This window comes from Neopelma chrysocephalum, unplaced genomic scaffold (assembly GCF_003984885.1).
Source record: "Neopelma chrysocephalum unplaced genomic scaffold, ASM398488v2 Primary Assembly neopelma1_24, whole genome shotgun sequence".
NCBI lineage: Eukaryota > Metazoa > Chordata > Aves > Passeriformes > Pipridae > Neopelma > Neopelma chrysocephalum.
The window spans coordinates 11,649,561-11,669,626 of record NW_020897693.1 but is presented as its reverse complement, the minus strand read 5'-3'; the positions used below and the strand labels follow the sequence as shown (position 1 = coordinate 11,669,626).

The following is a 20,066-nucleotide window of genomic DNA, read 5'->3' as shown; positions in this document are numbered from 1 at the left end:
ATTGCTATAGAGTGCATAGATGTTTTTCGTATGTTACTTGCTCTTAAGTTTCAAACTGCCTTTGAGCATGTTACTTCCACTCAACTACAGAATTCAAAACAGAGTTTCTAAACAGACACAGGGATGTGCCCATTCTTTGTCCCACATTTGCTGTACTGTATGAAGGTGGATAAAGGGGAAAAGTAGCATTGGGTAGTGGATAAAGCAGTAGGTGCATGTGTTGGATAGTACTTTGTTCTCAATTCTGCTGCTGCCCTTTGCTAGTTTATTGAGGAATTTTTTTCCAGCTGTGCCTCAGCTTTCTTTATCTGCAAAGCGAAGACAAACACATCCCTGATGTGATTACTCCCTGTCACAAATTAGAAGCTTAAATGGACGAGCAAGGTTTTAAATCTCTATTGGACATCTGTAGTGTATGAGCTATTGTTATTTAGAGTACTTCAAGTACTGAGAGTGCACCCCTTGCCCTTTCCCTATCCTCAATAAAATGAAAGGTATAAATGGTTTGCATTTAGCTTTGGATTTGGTGTTCTTTTAGTTTAAAATGAGTTTTGCATAAAAGTGTAGAAGTGGCTCATTCTAACTAACACCTGATTAAAATACATTCTGTATGTCTTAATGATTCTCCTCAGTTTCTCCTGATTAAAGTCTTTCAAATTAACCTACAGTCAGTATCATAAAAATTAGCTTATTTTTCTCCTAAGCGCTTCACATTTTCTATTTCACTTTTTCCATTTTCTTTGTTTCTATTTTTCTAAAGGACAAACAACTTTGTCATTCTGTATGAATATGTGAGTTACAAGGACATTTTTCCCACATTCTCATGAGTATCTTGATTTCTTGCCCCCAATTTCAGTTTTTCTATGTATATTACAGTTCCTAAAGAAAAAAAGGAAAAAATCCATAGCATGTCTTCATATTAATTGATGGTAAAATCTTATTCTGTCACTTGAGCAGTTTTTCATCTTCATGGTTTTTAGCAAAACATACTATGGGATGAACTACTTCTTCTCAGAAGGAAAGAGCCTTTATGTCTTTCCATTCCTATTTTTTAATAGGAGTTCCGTGCAGCATGTTACGTACATCTTCAAATTACCTAAGTGGTTTCTTGGACTAGCAAAACAAAAGGATTTTTTTGTTTTGCAACAAATGTGTATTCCAGGTGCATGAATCTGTATTTAGGCCTATATAAGTAAAGGTGTCTAAAGGTAATTGCCAGGGCTTAACAACTGTTGTGAAGTCAGTTGTTGATGTAGATGACTGGTGATCTCAGTTGATGCCAAGATTTTGCCTCCAAAAAGGCACTAACAAAGAGAAACTGCTTAGAGACAAAGTTTGTAGCCTTTAAGCAGGAGGTACTTTATTTCACGGGCCTCCGGAGCGCCCGGGGAACAGTCAGGTCATCCTGGAAAAACTGCTCCACCTTTTTAGTAAAAGGACAGGATTATATACAATTTCTACAAGCGATTACAACGTTTTTACATACATATTCATAGAATTGCAACATACATTTTCAATATTCAGGTGGAGTTTAGGCGGAGTTAGAGGTGTGGTCTTCAATTTGGGGAGAATCTGGGGAGGTCATTCCGGTCTTCAGTCTCGGACAGCCCCCTGCCCGCCTCCCATAGTCATCATGAACTTTGTGAACTTTCTTACTTTGGCTGACATCTTGGTGCATCTGGCAGAAGTTTCTGATGATTTTGCAAGGATACCCAGATTTTGGCTCATCTTCCTTCTTTATCAGGTTGTTGTTCTGAGTACATGGGTTCTTGTTCTCCTGTGTCAGTATGTTCTGCGTACCTTAATGAATTATTGCCTCTACTGTTTCTAAGACTAAGCTTTTCTGCTCTTGCTTATACCTATATTCTGAATTTAACTCTCTATTTTTCATAGAGTAATATTTGTTTTCTGGGCCTTGTCCGGCTCCACAGTTTTGCTTTTTACACTCAAGAGGCTGTCTTTTTTAGTATGGACACATCAGGTACAAATACTTGCAGTGTCCTGACTCAGGCTGGGATTACAGAAAAACTTACCTTATTAGCTGTTTGCTTTGCTGCTTTCCCAGCCCCCCATCAGGGGGATCTTTTCAATTCACAGCCCATTGTATTAATGCAGTTGACACTTGGAGTGATGCTTCTACCAGGCCTGTAGTTCCCACAAATGCAACATGGATAGCCAGAGGCACGATTAGCACAGTGCTGCTTCTGATAAGTAGATTGAGCATACCTACCAAAACCTGATGGTTAACTGAGAACAGCCAAAGTAGTGAACTCTTGTTTCTCAAGAACAAGATTTCTCAGATCTCTCAGAATCATGACTTTTAGGCTCAGCCTTTATTTTTGACATCTTTCTTCACCATCTCAATAATGGGTCTTTTCAGATTCATGATTCATAGGAATATAACAGTTCTTTGGGGTAGTGAAGGAATTCAGTTAACAGTTTTCATCAGTTACAGGCTTTTTCTATCTGCTTTGGAAACCTTCACCTGTGATTTGATACAATGCCTTCATGACTAAATTTTGGCTTATCCCAATTAAGCCATATAAATAATAAAATGAGGAAAAAATTGTGGTTCAGTTTTCTGCTTCACTGACATCCATAACATTAAACATTTTGATCATATATGGAGTGTTCACTCTGCCTCTACCAGGATAAATGTCAACAAAAGCTTATGGTACTAAATTTTGGGTCTCTTAGGACTCTCCACAGATTGTACCATGAGTTGTCTAGCACTTCAATGGAGATGATTTAAAAGTACCTGTACTCAGATTCATCCAGCATGTTCTTTTGCTGACTGCGTTATCAGACTACACTACTAGTGCTCAATTTTCAGATAGAAAAATGCAGGTTTTGTTGCTTAATACTGGCCTCCAGCATGGAAACTGGTGGTGCTATGTGTGCAAATGGTTGTCACATCTGGGTATTTGACTGTTTTGTGCAGGAATATTTGTGATGAAATATCATGGGATGCTGAAATAACTAGTACTGCATGCAACAGGCATATGATGTTATTTAGTGCATTAGTGTTTTGAGATCTCAGCTTTGTTTTCACATAAGTGATTGCAATTCTAGATACTCTCCAGCATGTGAAAGACAGCAAACACATTGTTGTGTATCACAAGGGCCGTTACTTCAAAGTGTGGCTGTACCATGATGGCAGACTCTTGAAACCCCGAGAAATTGAACAGCAGATGCAGAGAATTCTTGATGATGATTCAGAGCCTCAGGCTGGTGAAGCGAAACTTGCAGCTCTTACTGCAGGAGATAGGTATGGTGGTTATTTTTTAGACAAATTTAGTGTTTAGAAATAGTTGCATAACATGCTAACTGAGTACTGGCTTTGGAATTTTAAAATAGTCTGCAGTCAGTTGCTTGTACATTGGTCACTTATTTTGTATATTGCTGATGTGTAACAGTGCTTCAGTCGTTTGTAACTATGTGGAGTTAAAGGAATTTTGCAGTGACAATAAGTAATGTGGATTACTTATCTGGAGAAGTTGGTTTAATTGTGGTAGTCAAGAGTGGTAATTGAAAGCTTTACAGTGCTACACATATTGAACTATTTGAGCTTTATATCTATGCTGAGATTCATTGACATTTTAAAGAATATCTTAAAAATTATGATTGAGAATGAGAATTCAGTAAGTGTTACTCCATGTTCGTGACTTGCACCTACACAATAAAGCAGTATGTACTCGGTTCTAGGTACAAGATCACTGAATGGAATTAAATTGTGGCAAACTCTGTCAAGTTGTTTCTGGACAAGCGAGAAAGAGCTGTGGATTTTAATATACTTATGTACTAGGAGTACTTCCTTTTGTTCACTTTCTGCTTTAAAACAAACAGATTTTTTTTTTCATTGGGAAAATCACATAAATTTAGAAGTAAACATGGTGCAGCCATATAGAAATTACATTGATCAGGACTTCTTTTGCTTCAGATTTGTTGGACTTATTTATTGACTTTTATAAGAGTCCAGACTTTTTAGGTGTTGTAACAATGGACATTAATATCTGTTAATTGCTTTCATTATGTGTAGAAATGTTGAATTTCTGAGGATTAAGCTTTGCACATGTGTGATAAATTGAATTGGTTCCTAAGATTACACTGTATGAGTATTTTCAGAACTTTTCACTGCTCATATAGCTTAAATGCATTGAAAGTAATTGTGTCAAATTCCGTAAAACTAGGAGGAATCTCACAGCAATCTTCAGGGTGATGAAACATTCACATGTTTATGTAATCTGGCTATAAACCAATATTTTTTTTTTACAGAGTACCATGGGCTAAAGCTCGTCAGGCTTATTTTAGCCGTGGAAAGAACAAACAGTCCTTAGATGCTGTTGAGAAAGCAGCATTCTTTGTGACATTGGATGACCTCGAGCATGGGTACAAGAAAGAAGATCCAGAGAGGTCACTGGATGCATATGCAAAATCATTAATACATGGCAGATGTTACGACAGGTGCAGTATTGCTTCTGTGGAAAATGCCTTCTCTTTTTTAGAATTTGCCTAATACATACGAATCAGTGACGTACAAGTTGATAAATTTCAAAGAATTCACAGAATTGTTTGGGTTGGAATGGATTTTCAAAAATAACTGGTTCCAACCCCTCTTGGAACAGGAAGGGACATCTTTCGCTGCATCAGATTGCTCAAAGTCCAGTCCAACCTGATGCTGAACACTTCTAATCACAAGAAATCCACAACTTCTGTGGACAACTCATTCCAGTGTCTCACCACCCCATTGTAAAAAATGTTTCTCTGTTAGGATGCATTGAAATTTACCCTCTTTCAGTTTATATCTGTTGCCGTGTGTCCTGCTGCTGTGAGCCCTGGTAAAAAGTCTTTCTTAGCTTTTCTTATAAGCCCTAAATAAAATATACTGAAAGGCTGCAAGAAGGAGTTCCCAGAGCCTTCTCTTCTCCAGACTGAACAACCCCAACTCTCAACCTTTCTTCATGGGGAAAGTATTCCACTGCCCTTACCATTCTTATGACATTCTTCTGACCCACTCTAACAGGTCTATGTCTGTATTTGCTGGGGACCCCAGAACTGGAGGCAGTGCTCCAGGTGGGGTCTCACCAGAGTGGAGTAGAGGAGGAGAATCACCTCCATGGACCTGCTGGCCATGCTGCTTCTTAAGCACACCAAGACATGATTGTCTTTCTGGGCTGCAAGTGCACATTGCCAGCTCATGTAGACTTTTTCATCCACTGATATCCCCAAGACCTGCTTGTCAGGGCTGCTCAATCCATTCATCCCTCAGCCTCTTGATACTGGGCATTGCCCTGACCCAAGTGCAGGGCCTCATATTTGACCTTGTTGAACTTCATGAGATTCAAATTTAGGTCTATTTGTTTAAATAAAATGTTATTAATAAAAAAAAAAGGTTGAGAACTAATGCATTTGAATGTGAATTTTGGAGAGAGATGAAGTTACAATATAAAAATGCTTTTGAAATGTACAAAACCATAAGGAAATACTGATTTCTTTTGTAGGTGGTTTGACAAAACATTCACTCTAATAATATTCAAAAATGGCAAAATGGGTCTGAATGCAGAGCACTCCTGGGCAGATGCTCCTATTGTTGGACACCTGTGGGAGGTAGGTGTTTAGTACCAAAATCTAATATGGAAGATAATGTGATATGGTCTGTGCAAAAGTGCTGAAGATCAGCAGTTACTTTTAATCCCTTGCATTCATGTTGCTGATGAGTGATCAGGGGCCTATGTCTGTAGCAACTGTAGAATTTTAAAAATATTTTTAAGCCTTACTTAAAAGGCTGCTGTCCTTTGAAGGACAGCATTTTAGTGAGCATAAATGTCTTCATAGAAAAGTGATACTGCTTCCAATCTAACATGTTTATAATATTTTAAATCCATAGATTGTTGTCTCTTTGATATGGCATTGTAATTTGTGTATATACATGCTCCTAAAGCCCTTAAGCTTCCTTGTGCTATAGAAATCTCACACTTACTTTCAAAATTTAAAGAAATTGTACAGAATTTAACTTTTCCTCTAACCTGTTGTTTGATGAGCTGGAGATTGATATGCTGTTTACATTACCTCTTGTATTGATTTGCAATGAATGGAATAAATGCATTTGGCATGTCTGTTCATCATGAGCTTAGTTTATTACTTGAAATCGTATTTGATTTTTTTTTATTCTATTTTTGAAGCTTAAACCCATAAACACTTGCATGACTCAATCAAAACTATTTCATAAACATTAGTGCGTTCTGATTTCATATGTATTTGTGCAAATAGGTCCCAGGTCTAACTAGTCCCTCCAGTAATTTCCTAGTTTTATTATGGAAGCACTTCCATGTCTGTTAGAACAAAAAAAAAATTTTCCTTGCATTCTCTAAGGAGGGAAAAAAGAAGGTCAAACTGATTTGGGGGTGACTTGACAATGCAGTTTAGACTGTCTCAATAAAAGAGAGTTTTATTTTTTTGCTTCTACTGGATTTTTAATTGAAACATTTTGATTAACTCAGTAGCAATTAACAAAATGCATCAGTGTAATTGAATAAGTGTTTGGTGCATATCTGGTATTCTTCCCACTCAGAACACAGATAAAAATGCCTTAAAATAAGAGGTAAAATTGAGGACTTCATTTGCAGTTGTTTTCTATATTTGGAAATGGCTTGTATATTGTATTTCACTGTGTACTGAAAATAGGTTATATTGATTTCACAATGAAATCCTAGTTCCACAGCAATACATATTGTGTTGCAATTCTGAAGAAGTATCATTCTTTGCAGAATGTGATGGCAACTGAGTATCTGGAACTGGGCTATTCAGAAGATGGGCATTGCAAAGGAGATACCAATCCAAATATTCCTATTCCCACCAAACTACAGTGGGAAATTCCAGAAGAAGTAAGTACAGAAGAAGTGGTTTGAGGAAGAAGCTTCTCTTTTCCTAAGCAGTCATATCATTTATGTAATTACTGGTAACCCTATAAAAATCAGCTATAAATTCCTATGAGTCCTGTAGGATGTGTAGGCATTACTCAGTTTACTTATAAAGTCAGAGGTTTTTTAACATCAAGCTTTCTTGGTTGGCAATATGTCAAAAAGAAGTGGCTACCTATTTTAAATAGTAACTGTATTAAAATTAAGTGTAAGTTGCTGAGATTTCTTTACTGTTGTCACAACAAATACTCATCTGATAGTTCCCTGAAACTACCTCTCTTTTTTTGTGTTCAAAATTCTGTATACGTGCCTAATAAGCTTTGTTTGGGGTTTTTTTTCCCCTCAGTTCAGGACAAACTGCCACTGCCTATTTTGATTTTAATTTTGAATAAAAAAATAATGGTTGATGATGTATTTAATTAGGCATGTATGGCAGCTTGGAAGTCATACAGCTATTGCCATTCTATATCTGTGGGTCATTCTTTTATGTTCTGGTGATCTGAACAGTTTTAATGCAGGTGTTTTTTAGTGTTATTTTTGGATGCATAGTGGCTTAAAACATTTTCATTAGCTTTTTGAATTTTAACTTCCTGGCAAAAATAGCTTCTCTTCTTTCTCTAAAGGGAAATTATTTAGGTAGTGATGTTCCTGACATGCATAAAGGCAGCATTTCTTATTTATCAATTAAAAATACTTGCCATTGAATGCATGAGTGTATGCATAGAGGTGTGTGTAATTATTTGTTTCTTTATTTAAGTGTCAAGAAGTGATTGAAAGGTCTCTGAGCACTGCCGTAGCTCTGGCAGACGATGTGGACTTCTGTTCATTTTTCTTTGAAACTTTTGGGAAAGGACTAATAAAGAAAGCAAAAACCAGCCCTGATGCCTTTGTGCAACTTGCCCTGCAGCTTGCTCACTATCGGGTAAGAACAGACTGTTTCTGCCTTACAGAATCTCATTAAATTGGGTAAAAAATATTTGTGATTAAAACATGTGACTGGGTAGAGTAATCTCATGCTGCTTGTGCAAGGTTATTAAAGACGTTCAGTGGAAATTGATAAAAACCCTAAATGGATTACTAGCTGGAAATGAATGCTCCAAGGACACGTGGAGATTTTTCTCTTCTTCTTAGCTAGTCTATCATTGGGCATTTGGGACTTGAAAGAAGATATGAAACTTCTAGTAGCTGTGTTTATAATCTAAACAATGTTATAGGACAATCCTTAACAGGATTAACAAAAATGCCTACATGTGTTTTCTTCTGCTAGTTCACCCTTTCTGTAACATGCTTTCAGGAAAGGCCAGTATAGCAACATTCAGCTTCTGTTATAACTGAAAAAGATTGAATATAAAATGCAAAGAGTAGTCCTTGCTGGTTTGATTGTTCTATTAGTTTTATCAGATCATGCTGGTAATCTTATTTTTGCCTTTATTATATTCAGATCGGAGGGCTAATGGTAGGCTACTAAAAACTTGAGTTTAATTTGTGGAATGATTCATATCCTGTGTGGTTAGCTTGGACTATTGATTAAGAAAGGGGGGCTTTTATTCTTAAACTTTTAAGTTCTTATTTTTCCCTTTTTCAAGGACATGGGAAAATTTTCTTTAACATATGAAGCCTCTATGACACGCTTATTCAGAGAAGGCAGGACTGAAACTGTTCGTTCGTGTACTGTTGAGTCATGTAAATTTGTTCAAGCCATGGAAGACCCAACTGAAAGTGTAAGTCCATGGTGTTATTGCCTTATACAATTGGGAGAGTAGGTTTAGATTGGATATTAGGAATAAATTATTTACTGTGAGGGTGGTGAGACAATGGAACAGGCTGCCCAGAGAGGGTTGTGGGTGCCCCATCCCTGGAAGTGTTCAAGCCCAGACTGGATGGTGTTCTGAGCAACCTGGTCTAGTGAAGTGTGTCCTTGCCCACAGCATTGGGGTTGGAATGAGATGATCTTTAAGGTCCCTTTGAACAACCCAGTCATTCCATGATTCTGTGGTAATTCATAAGCGCATGAGTTACCACTAGACAACTGTATAAGTCCTCAAATAGTTTTTATACGCTTGTAGTGATGCTTTTGTTTTTTTAGGAAGGAAGTGCAGCATAAGGTAATTGTCCACATTTTCTGTCAATACAGCAGAAATTCTAGCCCATACCAAAAGAGAATGGCAGAACTTAACCATTAGTTACAGTTCCTGAACTTCAGGAAACTGTGATTACTTGTGAAAATTTTGTGACTTGTAAAACTCTAACATAGATTTGTAGAACAAGTAATTTCATACCAGTTAAACTTTCCTTTCTGAGAGGGAAGCAAGAATCATTCACAGGAAGTAAGTAGTTGCTCAACCCAGTTCGCTTAACTGATTTTTCTTAACCTTTTTTTCATTGTTAGAATGAAAATAAGCTGAAATTCTTTCGGCTTGCTGCTGCCAAACATCAGCTCCTATATCGTCTTGCCATGACTGGTGCTGGCATTGACCGCCATCTGTTTTGCCTTTATGTCGTGTCCAAGTACCTTGCGGTGGATTCTCCTTTCCTTAAGGAAGTAAGTGACTTTTATTGATAAATATTCATTACAGTAAAAAATCCTTTGTTTAATTAGTGTTTTGCTTTATCTGCTTTACATACTTTTAGAACTCCGTTTTTTCTAAGAAAAAAGGTAACATTGTAGGTAGCATTTTTTCACATCTGCTGAGAGATTGTAAGTTTCCTTTTGCTTTATGTATACATTTATTAATAGACCTATAGTAATGCTTTCAGTGAGCTTTGTAGTATAATCACCTTGAATATTGTGTGCAGTTTTGGGCACCACAATATAAAAAAGCTATTAAGAGAGCATCCAAAGGAGGGCACCAAAGATGGTGAAGGGCCTTGAGGGGAAGCTGTATGAGTGGCTTGGTTTGTTCATCCTGGAGAAGGGGAGAGTCAGGGGACACCTCACTGCAGTCTACAACTTCCTCGTGAGGGGAAAAGGAGGGACAGGCACTGATCTCTTCTCTGTGGTGATCAGTGACAGGACTCGAGGAAATGGCCTGAAGTTGTGTCAGGGGAGGTTTAGGTTGGTTATTAGGAATAGGTTCTTCATCCAGAGGGTGGTTGGGCACTGGAACAGGCTCCCCAGGGAAGTGGTCACAGCACCAAACCTGACAGAGTTCAAGAAGCATTTGAACACTTTTAGGCACATGGTGTTACTCTTGGGGATGTCCTGTACAGGGCCAGGAGTTGGACTTGATGATCTTTGTGGGTCCATTCCACCTCAGCATATTCTGTGATTCTCTGATAATACGTGTTATTAAGAATTGCTAGAAAGATATAGTTAGTATTTAAAAAAATACTGTTTGCATGTGGTTTTTACATATTTTCAAGGCAACACAACAGAGGCTGTGTGTTTTGTCTCAACAATGTTCTTTTGGAACTGTGACGAATTCACTTTAAGTTATTATAAGCTAAAGGAGCCGGATATGGCATTAATGTCACAGTTTATTTCCGTGACAAATTTATTACTTAAACTAGATTTTAAGATTGGGTTTTATAAAAATAATTACATTGCACTTGTTCATTTTTTCTCATTAATAAAAAATTACTTCCAGCTTGCCTCAAAATTAATCTACTCACATTTGCCTGTTTGCTCTCCTAAATGTGACTGGTGGCTAAGTCAAGAATAAAACAACTTTCTACATATTCCACAGACTTTCAAGATACACATGTATTGTTAGAGATTTTACAAGCTTCTAACTGGATGTAGTATCTTACTGGGAGTTGAATATGGCTAGTAATGATCTTGTTAAAACAAGACCTGTTATGCATTATTTACCAGGCTATCGACCAGATAATCTTGTTTGAAGTAGCATTTCTATTCAAGTTTTATTTTATTCTCTTTAAAGAATTGACATCACTACCTCATATGTTAATAGTTCGCATATCAGGACAAGTTTATCTGTTTCTTTTAACCTTCTTAATTGTTCATTCCATTGAAATGGGAACTGGAGTTATCCTTAATATTGCTTTATTGAGTGCTTTATCTTAACTAGTTTTTGAGAAGGTTGCATATTCTTAAACAGTGTGTTATACTTGTTTGTGTCTCTTTCATATCTAATGAAGGTTTTGTCAGAACCTTGGAGGCTGTCAACGAGTCAGACACCACAGCAACACATTGATCTAAAGAAGAACCCTGAGATGTTATCCTCTGGTGGAGGGTTTGGACCGGTATGTTTGCTAAATACAAGTACCCATTGAAAAAGAGTTTTTAGTTTCAATATGCTAGTTTAAAAATTTCAGATCTGTAATACCTATATATTGCACATCAAGGTGCAACTTAGGCCTTTAAATGCATGTGTTTAATGCTCTGGATGTGCTCGGCAAAATTTGTGTCACCTTTTTCTGGTATCCCGCTACAAAAATGGATTATTCTTAAGGAAATATGTAGTTACAAAATGTGGTATGGGGCTCCATGGCAGAGAGATCTGATAAAAATGGGGCTTTTATCACATTACCTGTGCCTAGAGCTTCTGTACATCAGACTGTCCATCACTGTGAGCACATTACAGTGACAAATGCCTTATTACTTAAACTAGATTTTAAGGTTGGGATTGGTAAAAGTACTTATTCTTGACTTGTTCTTTATATTTCCTGATGGATTAATAAATGTGTTCATCCTTTCCTTTAGATTAAGCTGCTCACATTGTTCTGCTTCCCTCCTAAGTGTGAATAGCGGCCAAGTCAAGCATACAACTGTGTTCTACAACTTCTGTAGAGTTTAAAGAAACCAGTGTATTGTTAGAGATATTACCAGCTGCTTACTTGACATCACTACCTCATATGTTAATAGTTCGCATATCAGGACAAGTTTATCTGTTTCTTTTAACCTTCTTAATTGTTCAAATGGGGATTTGAACTTGGCCATTGATGATCATATTGGTGTTAACAAGATCTATTAAGCAGACTTTATGGGGCTTTAAGACTTTTTGGAAAACCATTTCTATTGAGGGAACGATGAGAGGGATCACCAGACTGCTCTTTGTCACACAGAAATTAGGGTGATAGAGTGTATTTTGGCCGATTTGTCAAGCTGGAAGATGTGGGCAGTTTTTAAATTATTATTACTTATTTAATCTTGTTTCTGATACAGCTTTCAGTAGTTTATGAAATTGGAATGAGTTTGAATTGCAGTATCAAGGAAACCTAGCTATTGCAATACTGCTTATTCTTGAGAAACTGGCTTATTCCAGCAGATTATAAAGTCAGTATTCGGAATCCCCAAATGTGATCTGGCAATAGAATGGGGGTTTGGCTGCAGGAATTTCTAGGACATTTTTCCTTTTGTTTTTGCTAAAGGTACATTACTTCTTACTATTTCTTTATTCCTTTAATTTCCTTCCTTCTGTTGTCTACATTTCCAAATAACCCTGCTTATATTTCCCTGAATCCCTTCTTGTGTTCTTACAGGAACTGTGCTTTTGTTTGCTGAAGTAGCACAGAGATTCAGTGCATCAGCTTGATGGTTTTAGGGGTTTTTTTAAGCATTCTGTAGAACTTATTCCTGTAGTAGTAATGATGAGAAGACAATCAGGCTGCTTGGCAGCAGTGGCAACAAAGAGCTGGAAGGTTGTGATCCTCTGAGTTAGGAAAGAGACAAAGAAGGGTGACAGCAGGATAATTTGTGTTTACTAGGCATACTTTGAATATAACATCAGACTGAAACTTGGGACAGTTAATGCTACTAATGTTGAAATTGGACAAGACCTCTGCTCGTGATACGGGTGTTCAGAATCGTATATTTGCTGTAGAGTCAGATGACTTTGCCTTTGGGCAAGTTTTCATAATACAAGGCTTTTATACTCCATATTTATGTATCATATTTGTTTACATTGGCAGAATGATCCCATGTTAAGGTATACAACTGAACTATTTTATTCCTTTCTGCTTAAGCACTGAAGCTGTGTAGCTGCTTAGGACCAGACCTTGATGAGAGAAACTCCTTGAACAAGTATTTTATTTCAAAATACCAAAGCTAGGAAATATTACAGGCAAATATTCAGAAAATGTTAATTTCATGCACTTCAGATAAGACTAGAACTATTCCTCAAGTGGAAACCAGATTTCAAAAATTATCCATTAAATATGGAATCTTGCAACTGATTTTAAAAACTACGCAGTAAGAACTCTTTAATTATGTATACATTGATTCAGGAATGGAAGGAAAAAGAAGAAGTTTAGAACTTGTTTTTCTCTTCGTTCTTCCCATAGGTGGCTGATGATGGTTATGGTGTTTCTTACATTATCTTGGATGAAAATTCCATTCATTTCCATGTCTCCAGCAAAATATCTTGTTCTGAGACAGTAAGAGTCAATCCTTTCCTATGGTTTACTAAATCTGTTCCGATGTCTGCTTATAAAACTGTTCTATTCATTGTCTAAAAAATTGTGGTAGAATTTGCAGCATACTGTTATGTGTTTTTCTTTCTCAACATATGCTGTTTTTCTGGGTTTTTTTGTCTCCACTTCTATAAATCATGAACCAAGAATACCATATTCTCTTTCACTTATACTTTCAAGCATGAAGATAACATGTGGCCCGGGGTCATGTTTACATATGTGTAGTTCCCTGGAACTCATGTAAAATAAAATAAAACTCATGTCCCATAAACAGTAAGATGGGCATGTCTTGGTTTTTGTTATTACAGTTTTGCTTTGGTTTGTCTCTGGCTGCAGTTGTAGAGACAGAGTAAAATGTATGCTCCCTATTTAAGTCTTCGTGGTTTAAATAATACTGAAAGAAGCTGGCCCATAAGTTGTAATCTGTGCTTGAGAAACGTAATTCATCAAAAATTTATTAGAATAACACCCGTTATTAGAATATAGTAGATGTCATCTATTCAGTATCCTGCTGTTGTGGAGGCCTGCCCTGAGTCAGATTCAATTCATTCTTCCCCTTTATATTTTTATGACTTTAACGAACATGTTGAGTTCATTCAGGGTTACATAGCTGAACTAGTTTTCCTCTTTTGACCTAAACTTGTCTGAGAGATCATGGTACCTCTGGTTAATTATTAAAGATTAGGAAATACAACTTTGTTTTTTTCATAGTTGAAATTGTTCTTCAGATACCTGTTGGCTTGTGCTTTAAATTTCTCTATATTCTTTTTACTTATTAGTCAAGTCAGAGGTCCATACAGAAAAGGAAGCATTTCATGTGTGTGACCTTGATATTAGTAGGATCTTCGTAGCAGGTCTTGTAATGTAGCTGAGAATTTATATTAGTAATCTTAATTTCTTGTATCATTCATCTAGCACTTAGAATAAACAGAACAAGTTCCTAGTTTGTTTACACTTAGAAAATGTTATTTTTATTTTCAATACTTTATGTACTTTTTTAGTAGCAGATGATTCATGATTTTGATAGAAACTCAAAAATGTTTTTCTGACTATTTTTTTTTTTTATTTCTTGGTCATTAGTCATACACTTTCTGAACACTCCTTTGTTTTCTGAAAATTAGCTTTTGCAAAATCTTGTATAAAAAGCAATATCAAAACCCAGTGATTTTAAAGTAACAGAAACCTACACATGCATCTGATTTCAAAAGGATATTATCTCAGTTCTGTCTGTAGGAAAGTAAATGCATAATGAAGAACTCATTGGTCATTAATAGAATAAGCCTGCATACATTTATATAGTATTATATGGTAAAATACATGCCCAAATTCCATGAGCTCCAAAATTACAAAATGTTAAGAGTTTTCTTCTTTTGCCTGAAAAATAACTGTTGATTGACAGTAGAAGTATTTGATTTTGGGTTTTGTTTGTTTGTTTTTAAGGATTCTCATCGTTTTGGAAAAAACATCCAGAAAGCAATGGTTGACATCATGGGTTTATTTAACCTCGGTAAAAACTGTACAAAGTAAAACACTTCCTTGGTGCCAAGCAATCTCCTCTTGTTAGGATGAGAACTCTTCTGTACAGCGAACTAGAGCAAGGTTTGTCAAACAGTAGCTGACGAAGAAACTGGTCAACACCTTCTTAAACACCTGTTAAGTCTTTAGCAGTGTATTAAATTTTTCTTTTTTTTTTTTTTTCAGTAGTTTGGAAGAGTTTATTTCCATAAAGGATGACTTTTGAAATCTTGTATGTTTATAGGGATGAAGCGTAGTATTAATGCATGAAGTCATGTATATTCTAACTTCTACAGTTTTCTCTTAATTTGTATACACTTGCTCTTTTTTGGTCTAAAATTAGTTTACTTGTTTCCAGAATCAAAGGGATAAAACACACTGACTTAAATACTAGAAAAAGTTAGATTTGCTATGTATTAATAGCAGAATGTTCTTCAGTGTATCTGCTGCTTTATGTAAATGAGTGACAAAACTTGTGGCTGTTTGCCTTGTTTGGGTTTTTTTTTTAAGAGATAAATTTTGGAAAACATACCAAAAAAAATCCCTGCTGCCACCCACCTTAACATACTAAGTTGTATAAATTTTATGGTTTTTGAAAAAAACCTATACAAACAAAACAACCCGACCATTGGGTAGTAAAATGTGTCACCTCATTAACAGGTATCACATTTTTTGATTGCTTACAGGCATGTTTGCGACACTGACCTTATTTCTGTGTAAATAAATGGACCTGTGTGCTTGTTCATGCAAGTGCCTTAGAAAAACAAAGATCCTTAACCCAGGAAAAAAGCATATGCTGGGAGTTGATTTTACACTGTTTTAGTGGTGAAGGAAATGAAGTAGTAGTAATGCAGATCTGATTTTCAAATTAGAAGTTTGGATGATGTGGCATAAGGAAACTTGAATATGTTGCCATATGGTGCAGTTTGGTTTAAAAGTCTAATTAAATGCTCCCATCTTAAATAGAAAGATTAGTCCCTATGAAGTGCAGGACTAACTTTGTTTCAGATTTACAGATATTCACATGTTTGTGTTGGTGGTCACTTGAAATAAGAGTTTCTGTGTCCTGGGAATTGTCAATTTAATTAAATGTATTGTGTTGGATAGTCTACAAAGCAAGGTTGCCTGTGTAGGTAATTGCAATTTGCCTCCTTGCAGCCTGGAAGGACCACTACTTCATTGCCGACCATCTGCATGAGAAGGGCAAACTATTAAAGCCATGGAAAAAACTCCAGAATGGGAGAATCATGGCAGTTCTTAAATCCTTCCTGGGAGATGCCCTTGATCAAGTAGTTTCTAAAGGATACAAGGGGGGGGGAAGCTATTTCACTCAAAAAGAAGCAATGATGTTTCCAAGTGCAGAAATAAAATGGCTGCTGCCAAATGGAGTAACTTTGTGCATGATGCTTCTCTTCCCCAGGCTTTATAGGTGTGGTAACTTTCTACATCCTTGCAGTGTAGTAAAATGTACTTGTTAACACCACAATTTTTTTATTTTTATTATTTTATGTAAGATACATGGTGGTTAGTAATACAGTGAATGGTGCTCCAGAGCTGTGCTGAGTTTAAAAGGCCCTTGGGGTGGATATAAAACTTCTCATTAGTCTTTGAATGTTTTCTGGCCAGTATTTCTAACTTTCTATGCCTCCTCACGTTTATTTTTACTCTGATCTAGCTAATAAAATACGTATGTTTGGGGTGGGAACCCTCAAAGATCCAAGATGCATACCTAAGCAACTGCATGCTTACAAAAATGTAGGAATCCACACAGGAATTGATCAAAGACACTCATTATTTGGTTAGAGTACAGTATGTGGGAAAGGACACTTAGAAATTAGCCTTACTGTGGATGGCAGGCCTAGCATTTATCAAACTACTGCAACAATTTTACAGTGATCTATTTTTGGAGCTGCAGAAATATTGCACTGGGAGTTTGGGGGGTTTGTGTTGTGTTTTTTCTGGTTTTTTTTAATTGACCAATCTGTGCTTAAAGTACCATTAGGGCATGATAGCTTTTAGGATTTTCTTTTAAAAAGAAAGGTTTAGATTTGACTCTCAGGTTTTAAGTGTTTCTAGTCTAATTGTAGTTAGTGCAGTTATCAATGCAATTTTACATTCTTGGAGAGTAACTATAATTGGCACAGAAAGCTGTTTATTGTAACTGTTTAAAACGTTTTGTGTTGTTAAATGTATCTTTTTAAATTTTGGAATAGATCATAATTCCTAAACAGATAATATTTCATTTCTTTTTCTTTGAAATGTCAGCAGCGTGTAAATAAAATATGCTTTTTGGATGTAAATCTTAGAAATCCACAGTGAATGTAGGTTATTAATAAATAATTTAAATCATGATGTTCAATATTGTGTAAATACAGTAAAACTGCTTGGGGTTTTTTTTGCTCAAAGCCATAGGAATGTAACTGAAAGTGCTTAGATTTGAATGAATCTTCTAGTACAGTGTACTTTATTGTAAAGGAAAATGTTCATATTCCAGTAAAACTACTAATTTGTTACTAAAACCTTGAATCACTGATTCTCAATTAGTGATTTAAGAGCTCAAAGTTGGGGTTGAGTTGGTGGTAAAAGTGAGGTTGGATGATAATAAATTTTTCTGTTTATTAAATTGCATAAGGAATTTGTGAAATACCTCAAATGTGTATTTTTCAAATTTATCTCAGCTATTTCATAGCAGAAATTAGGAAAGCATTAAGTCCATTTAGAGGGTATCATTCTTCAGGATTAATTCTGTTCCCAACTGAATATTCTTTAAAGGCTTGAGTCTTTTGAAGAACTAGGGAAGTGTGTGCGTGACCTGGAAAAACGTGGTTCTAATTCAGCCTTTCTACCAATTGTTTTCTCATGTAAAATATATTAATTTAAGCTGGAGGGTTTTTTTAATCTTGTTTAGTTACTCTACATCTATTGTTGGTTATTTACATCCAACACTTTGTCTCTATTTTCTACTTTCTTCTGTGACTTCAAGAAATGAAATAAAATTTCACAATTACCACTACTTTGTGTTTACTGCAATGTTTAACATCTTTTGTATCTTTTTCCCAGCTCCCTTGCTGCAGATTCTGGACTGACAAAATCATTGCTGTTAAATCCAGTTAGGAACAGTAGTAGCAGACTATTGAGTTGGTTTGAGCAATGATTTTAAACATGTCTTGCTAGTTAATAGGGAGTGTGTTAATGAAGAATTCTCTTTTTTGGGTTCAGTAGAAAGAAGAAACAATGTAGGTCTTACTTTAGATGAGCTTCTTTTCATGAGATCGGGATAACTGTTGGAATGTTTCTGTGAAAGTCTATCTGCAAGCCAGTGGATAGCTCCAGTTTGATTTTTACAGTGACTAATCCATAGAATAGGAATGGTAAGGCAGTGGACAAGTAGTTGAGGCACAGAAAGTTATCATTGTTAAAACGTTATTTGTCTAATCTATAGATTCCCAGTAACTGAAAACTCCCTTGGAATTTCATTATTACTGGGAGCTACTTTGAGACAGTTGATAGGGATTTTTTTGATTACCCTTTGAAGGTTCACGTGCTGATATTTAAAATGCTCTTTAATTTAAAAAATTTACAAACAAACAAGCCAACACACACGCAAACCCCACCAAATTGTTTTGTGTGATGGCCCATTTTCACAGCCATTTAACTTGCTGCTTTGCTGGACATTGCATCCTTTGCAATATGAAAGAACGCGTTGATTTCAATTTCACACTTCATCTCTTCAATACTTTTAGTTCCTGACTGTATTTGAAACATCTCTCACCAAGACTGGATACTGAAGTTGTAAATGAGTATGTTCAATCTGAACAGAAACACCATGGAAACTTTCTAGGCACGGAAGATACTGATTTTTATTTTTTTCCCTGTCTTCCCTTTGCCTGTTTTTCAGGGTGGCAAGTGTAAGATTAAAGTATTAGAATAAAAAAACCCTCAACTGTTAGGTGAAACCTTTGAGAGGGGAGAAGGAAGAGTAGGGATATTTTTTCTTTTGTTTTGTTTTTCCCTGACTTCATTTGCTGCAGACCTGGGGCCTGTGGGCTTGAAGATTGTAACAAAAAAATTGATTCTGGTTTCTTCTTGAATTAATTGTGCAACACCTTATGGATGAGAGCTTGAAATTGTTTTGGTTGTCTTTAGCTGCTATGTTGGTTTTTTTTAACACACAATATTTCCTAAAAGTGAAAACATTTAATGCATAAAATGTAAAGTCCAGGTTCAATTTCTGCTTTCAAGAAAAGCATCTCTTAAGTGGCCATAGGTAGTGGCCTGGTGGGTTTAATGTGTTTTCTAACACTGAAATCTTCATAGCATTGGGGTAACAATTCCAAGATTTACACAGTGATTTGTAGAAAGGACTCTTAAGGGTAGCAACTTGAATCCAACTTTTTCACAGGATGGTTGAGGTTGGAAGGCACCTCTGGAGGTTATCTGGTGCAGCTGATTGCCCAGGGCCACATTCAGATGACTTTCTGAGGAACTCCAAGGATGGAGACTCCACAGGCCAGTGAAGCCAGTGTTTATTCATGCTGACAGTGAGAAAGTGTTGCCAGATGTTCAGAGGGAAACTCCTGAGTTTCAATGTTTTGTCCTGTCACTGAGCACTGTGGAAAAGACCCTGGCTCCATATTCTTTGCACCGACTTCTTATCTCAAGGCTGCACAGTCCCACCTCTCTCACGTCTCCCTCTAGGAGAAATGCTCCTGTTCCTTATTCATTTTCCTGGCCTTGTGTTGGACCCTGAGCAGCCTGTCCATGCCTCTCATTCTGAGAAGTGCAGAGCTGGACACAGTGCTCCAAGTGTGGCCTCACCAGTGTTGTGTAGCACTTCTACGTGGATTAGGACTATTAACCTCTGACTCAGTACCAGGGTCCTGGTTAATCTTTGACTCCTTGCAATGTGGGGTAATTTCCAAGGGAATTAAAATAAACACAGAAGGAACAGCAACAAAAAAAATTCCCCCAAACACACTCTGGTTCTTAGGCCATGCCTGCACTCTGCCACTGCCCCTACCTGGACACGGCATTCCAGCATGGACCCCGCTCCGTTAACATTCTGGTGCACAGTTCTTACTGCCCACCTGGGGGAAGGTGAATTGCCTGGGGTAGAACCAAAGATGTGCCCTCTGTTGAAGCACCTGGGATGCTCCAGGTAGGGCCTGTCACCTCACCATCTGCTCTGGACACAGGGGTGGGGAGCGGGAGGGCATCCAAACCCTCCCTATCCCTCACTGCACAGGTCCTAGGCCAGCA

At 36.8% G+C, this 20,066-nt stretch overlaps 1 protein-coding gene across 11 annotated transcripts in view; it reads left to right on the top strand.

The window, feature by feature from the left end:
• Positions 1-17,820, top strand: part of CPT1A (carnitine palmitoyltransferase 1A) — a 38,443-nt gene extending 20,623 nt beyond the window's left edge. For 9 of the 11 annotated variants that reach the window (XM_027703774.1, XM_027703764.1, XM_027703735.1 and 6 more), the window contains 10 exons: positions 3,073-3,268; positions 4,276-4,464; positions 5,502-5,607; positions 6,768-6,884; positions 7,678-7,842; positions 8,507-8,641; positions 9,310-9,462; positions 11,019-11,123; positions 13,164-13,256; positions 14,733-14,984. In XM_027703774.1, the coding sequence (XP_027559575.1) occupies positions 3,073-3,268; positions 4,276-4,464; positions 5,502-5,607; positions 6,768-6,884; positions 7,678-7,842; positions 8,507-8,641; positions 9,310-9,462; positions 11,019-11,123; positions 13,164-13,256; positions 14,733-14,819 (1,346 nt within the window). In that variant the 3' untranslated portion in view covers positions 14,820-14,984. Of the gene's footprint in view, positions 1-3,072; positions 3,269-4,275; positions 4,465-5,501; positions 5,608-6,767; positions 6,885-7,677; positions 7,843-8,506; positions 8,642-9,309; positions 9,463-11,018; positions 11,124-13,163; positions 13,257-14,732 lie in introns of all 11 variants that reach the window. The other 2 variants (XM_027703724.1, XM_027703809.1) reach the window with 1 other exon arrangement.
• Positions 17,821-20,066: the final 2,246 nt, after the last annotated feature.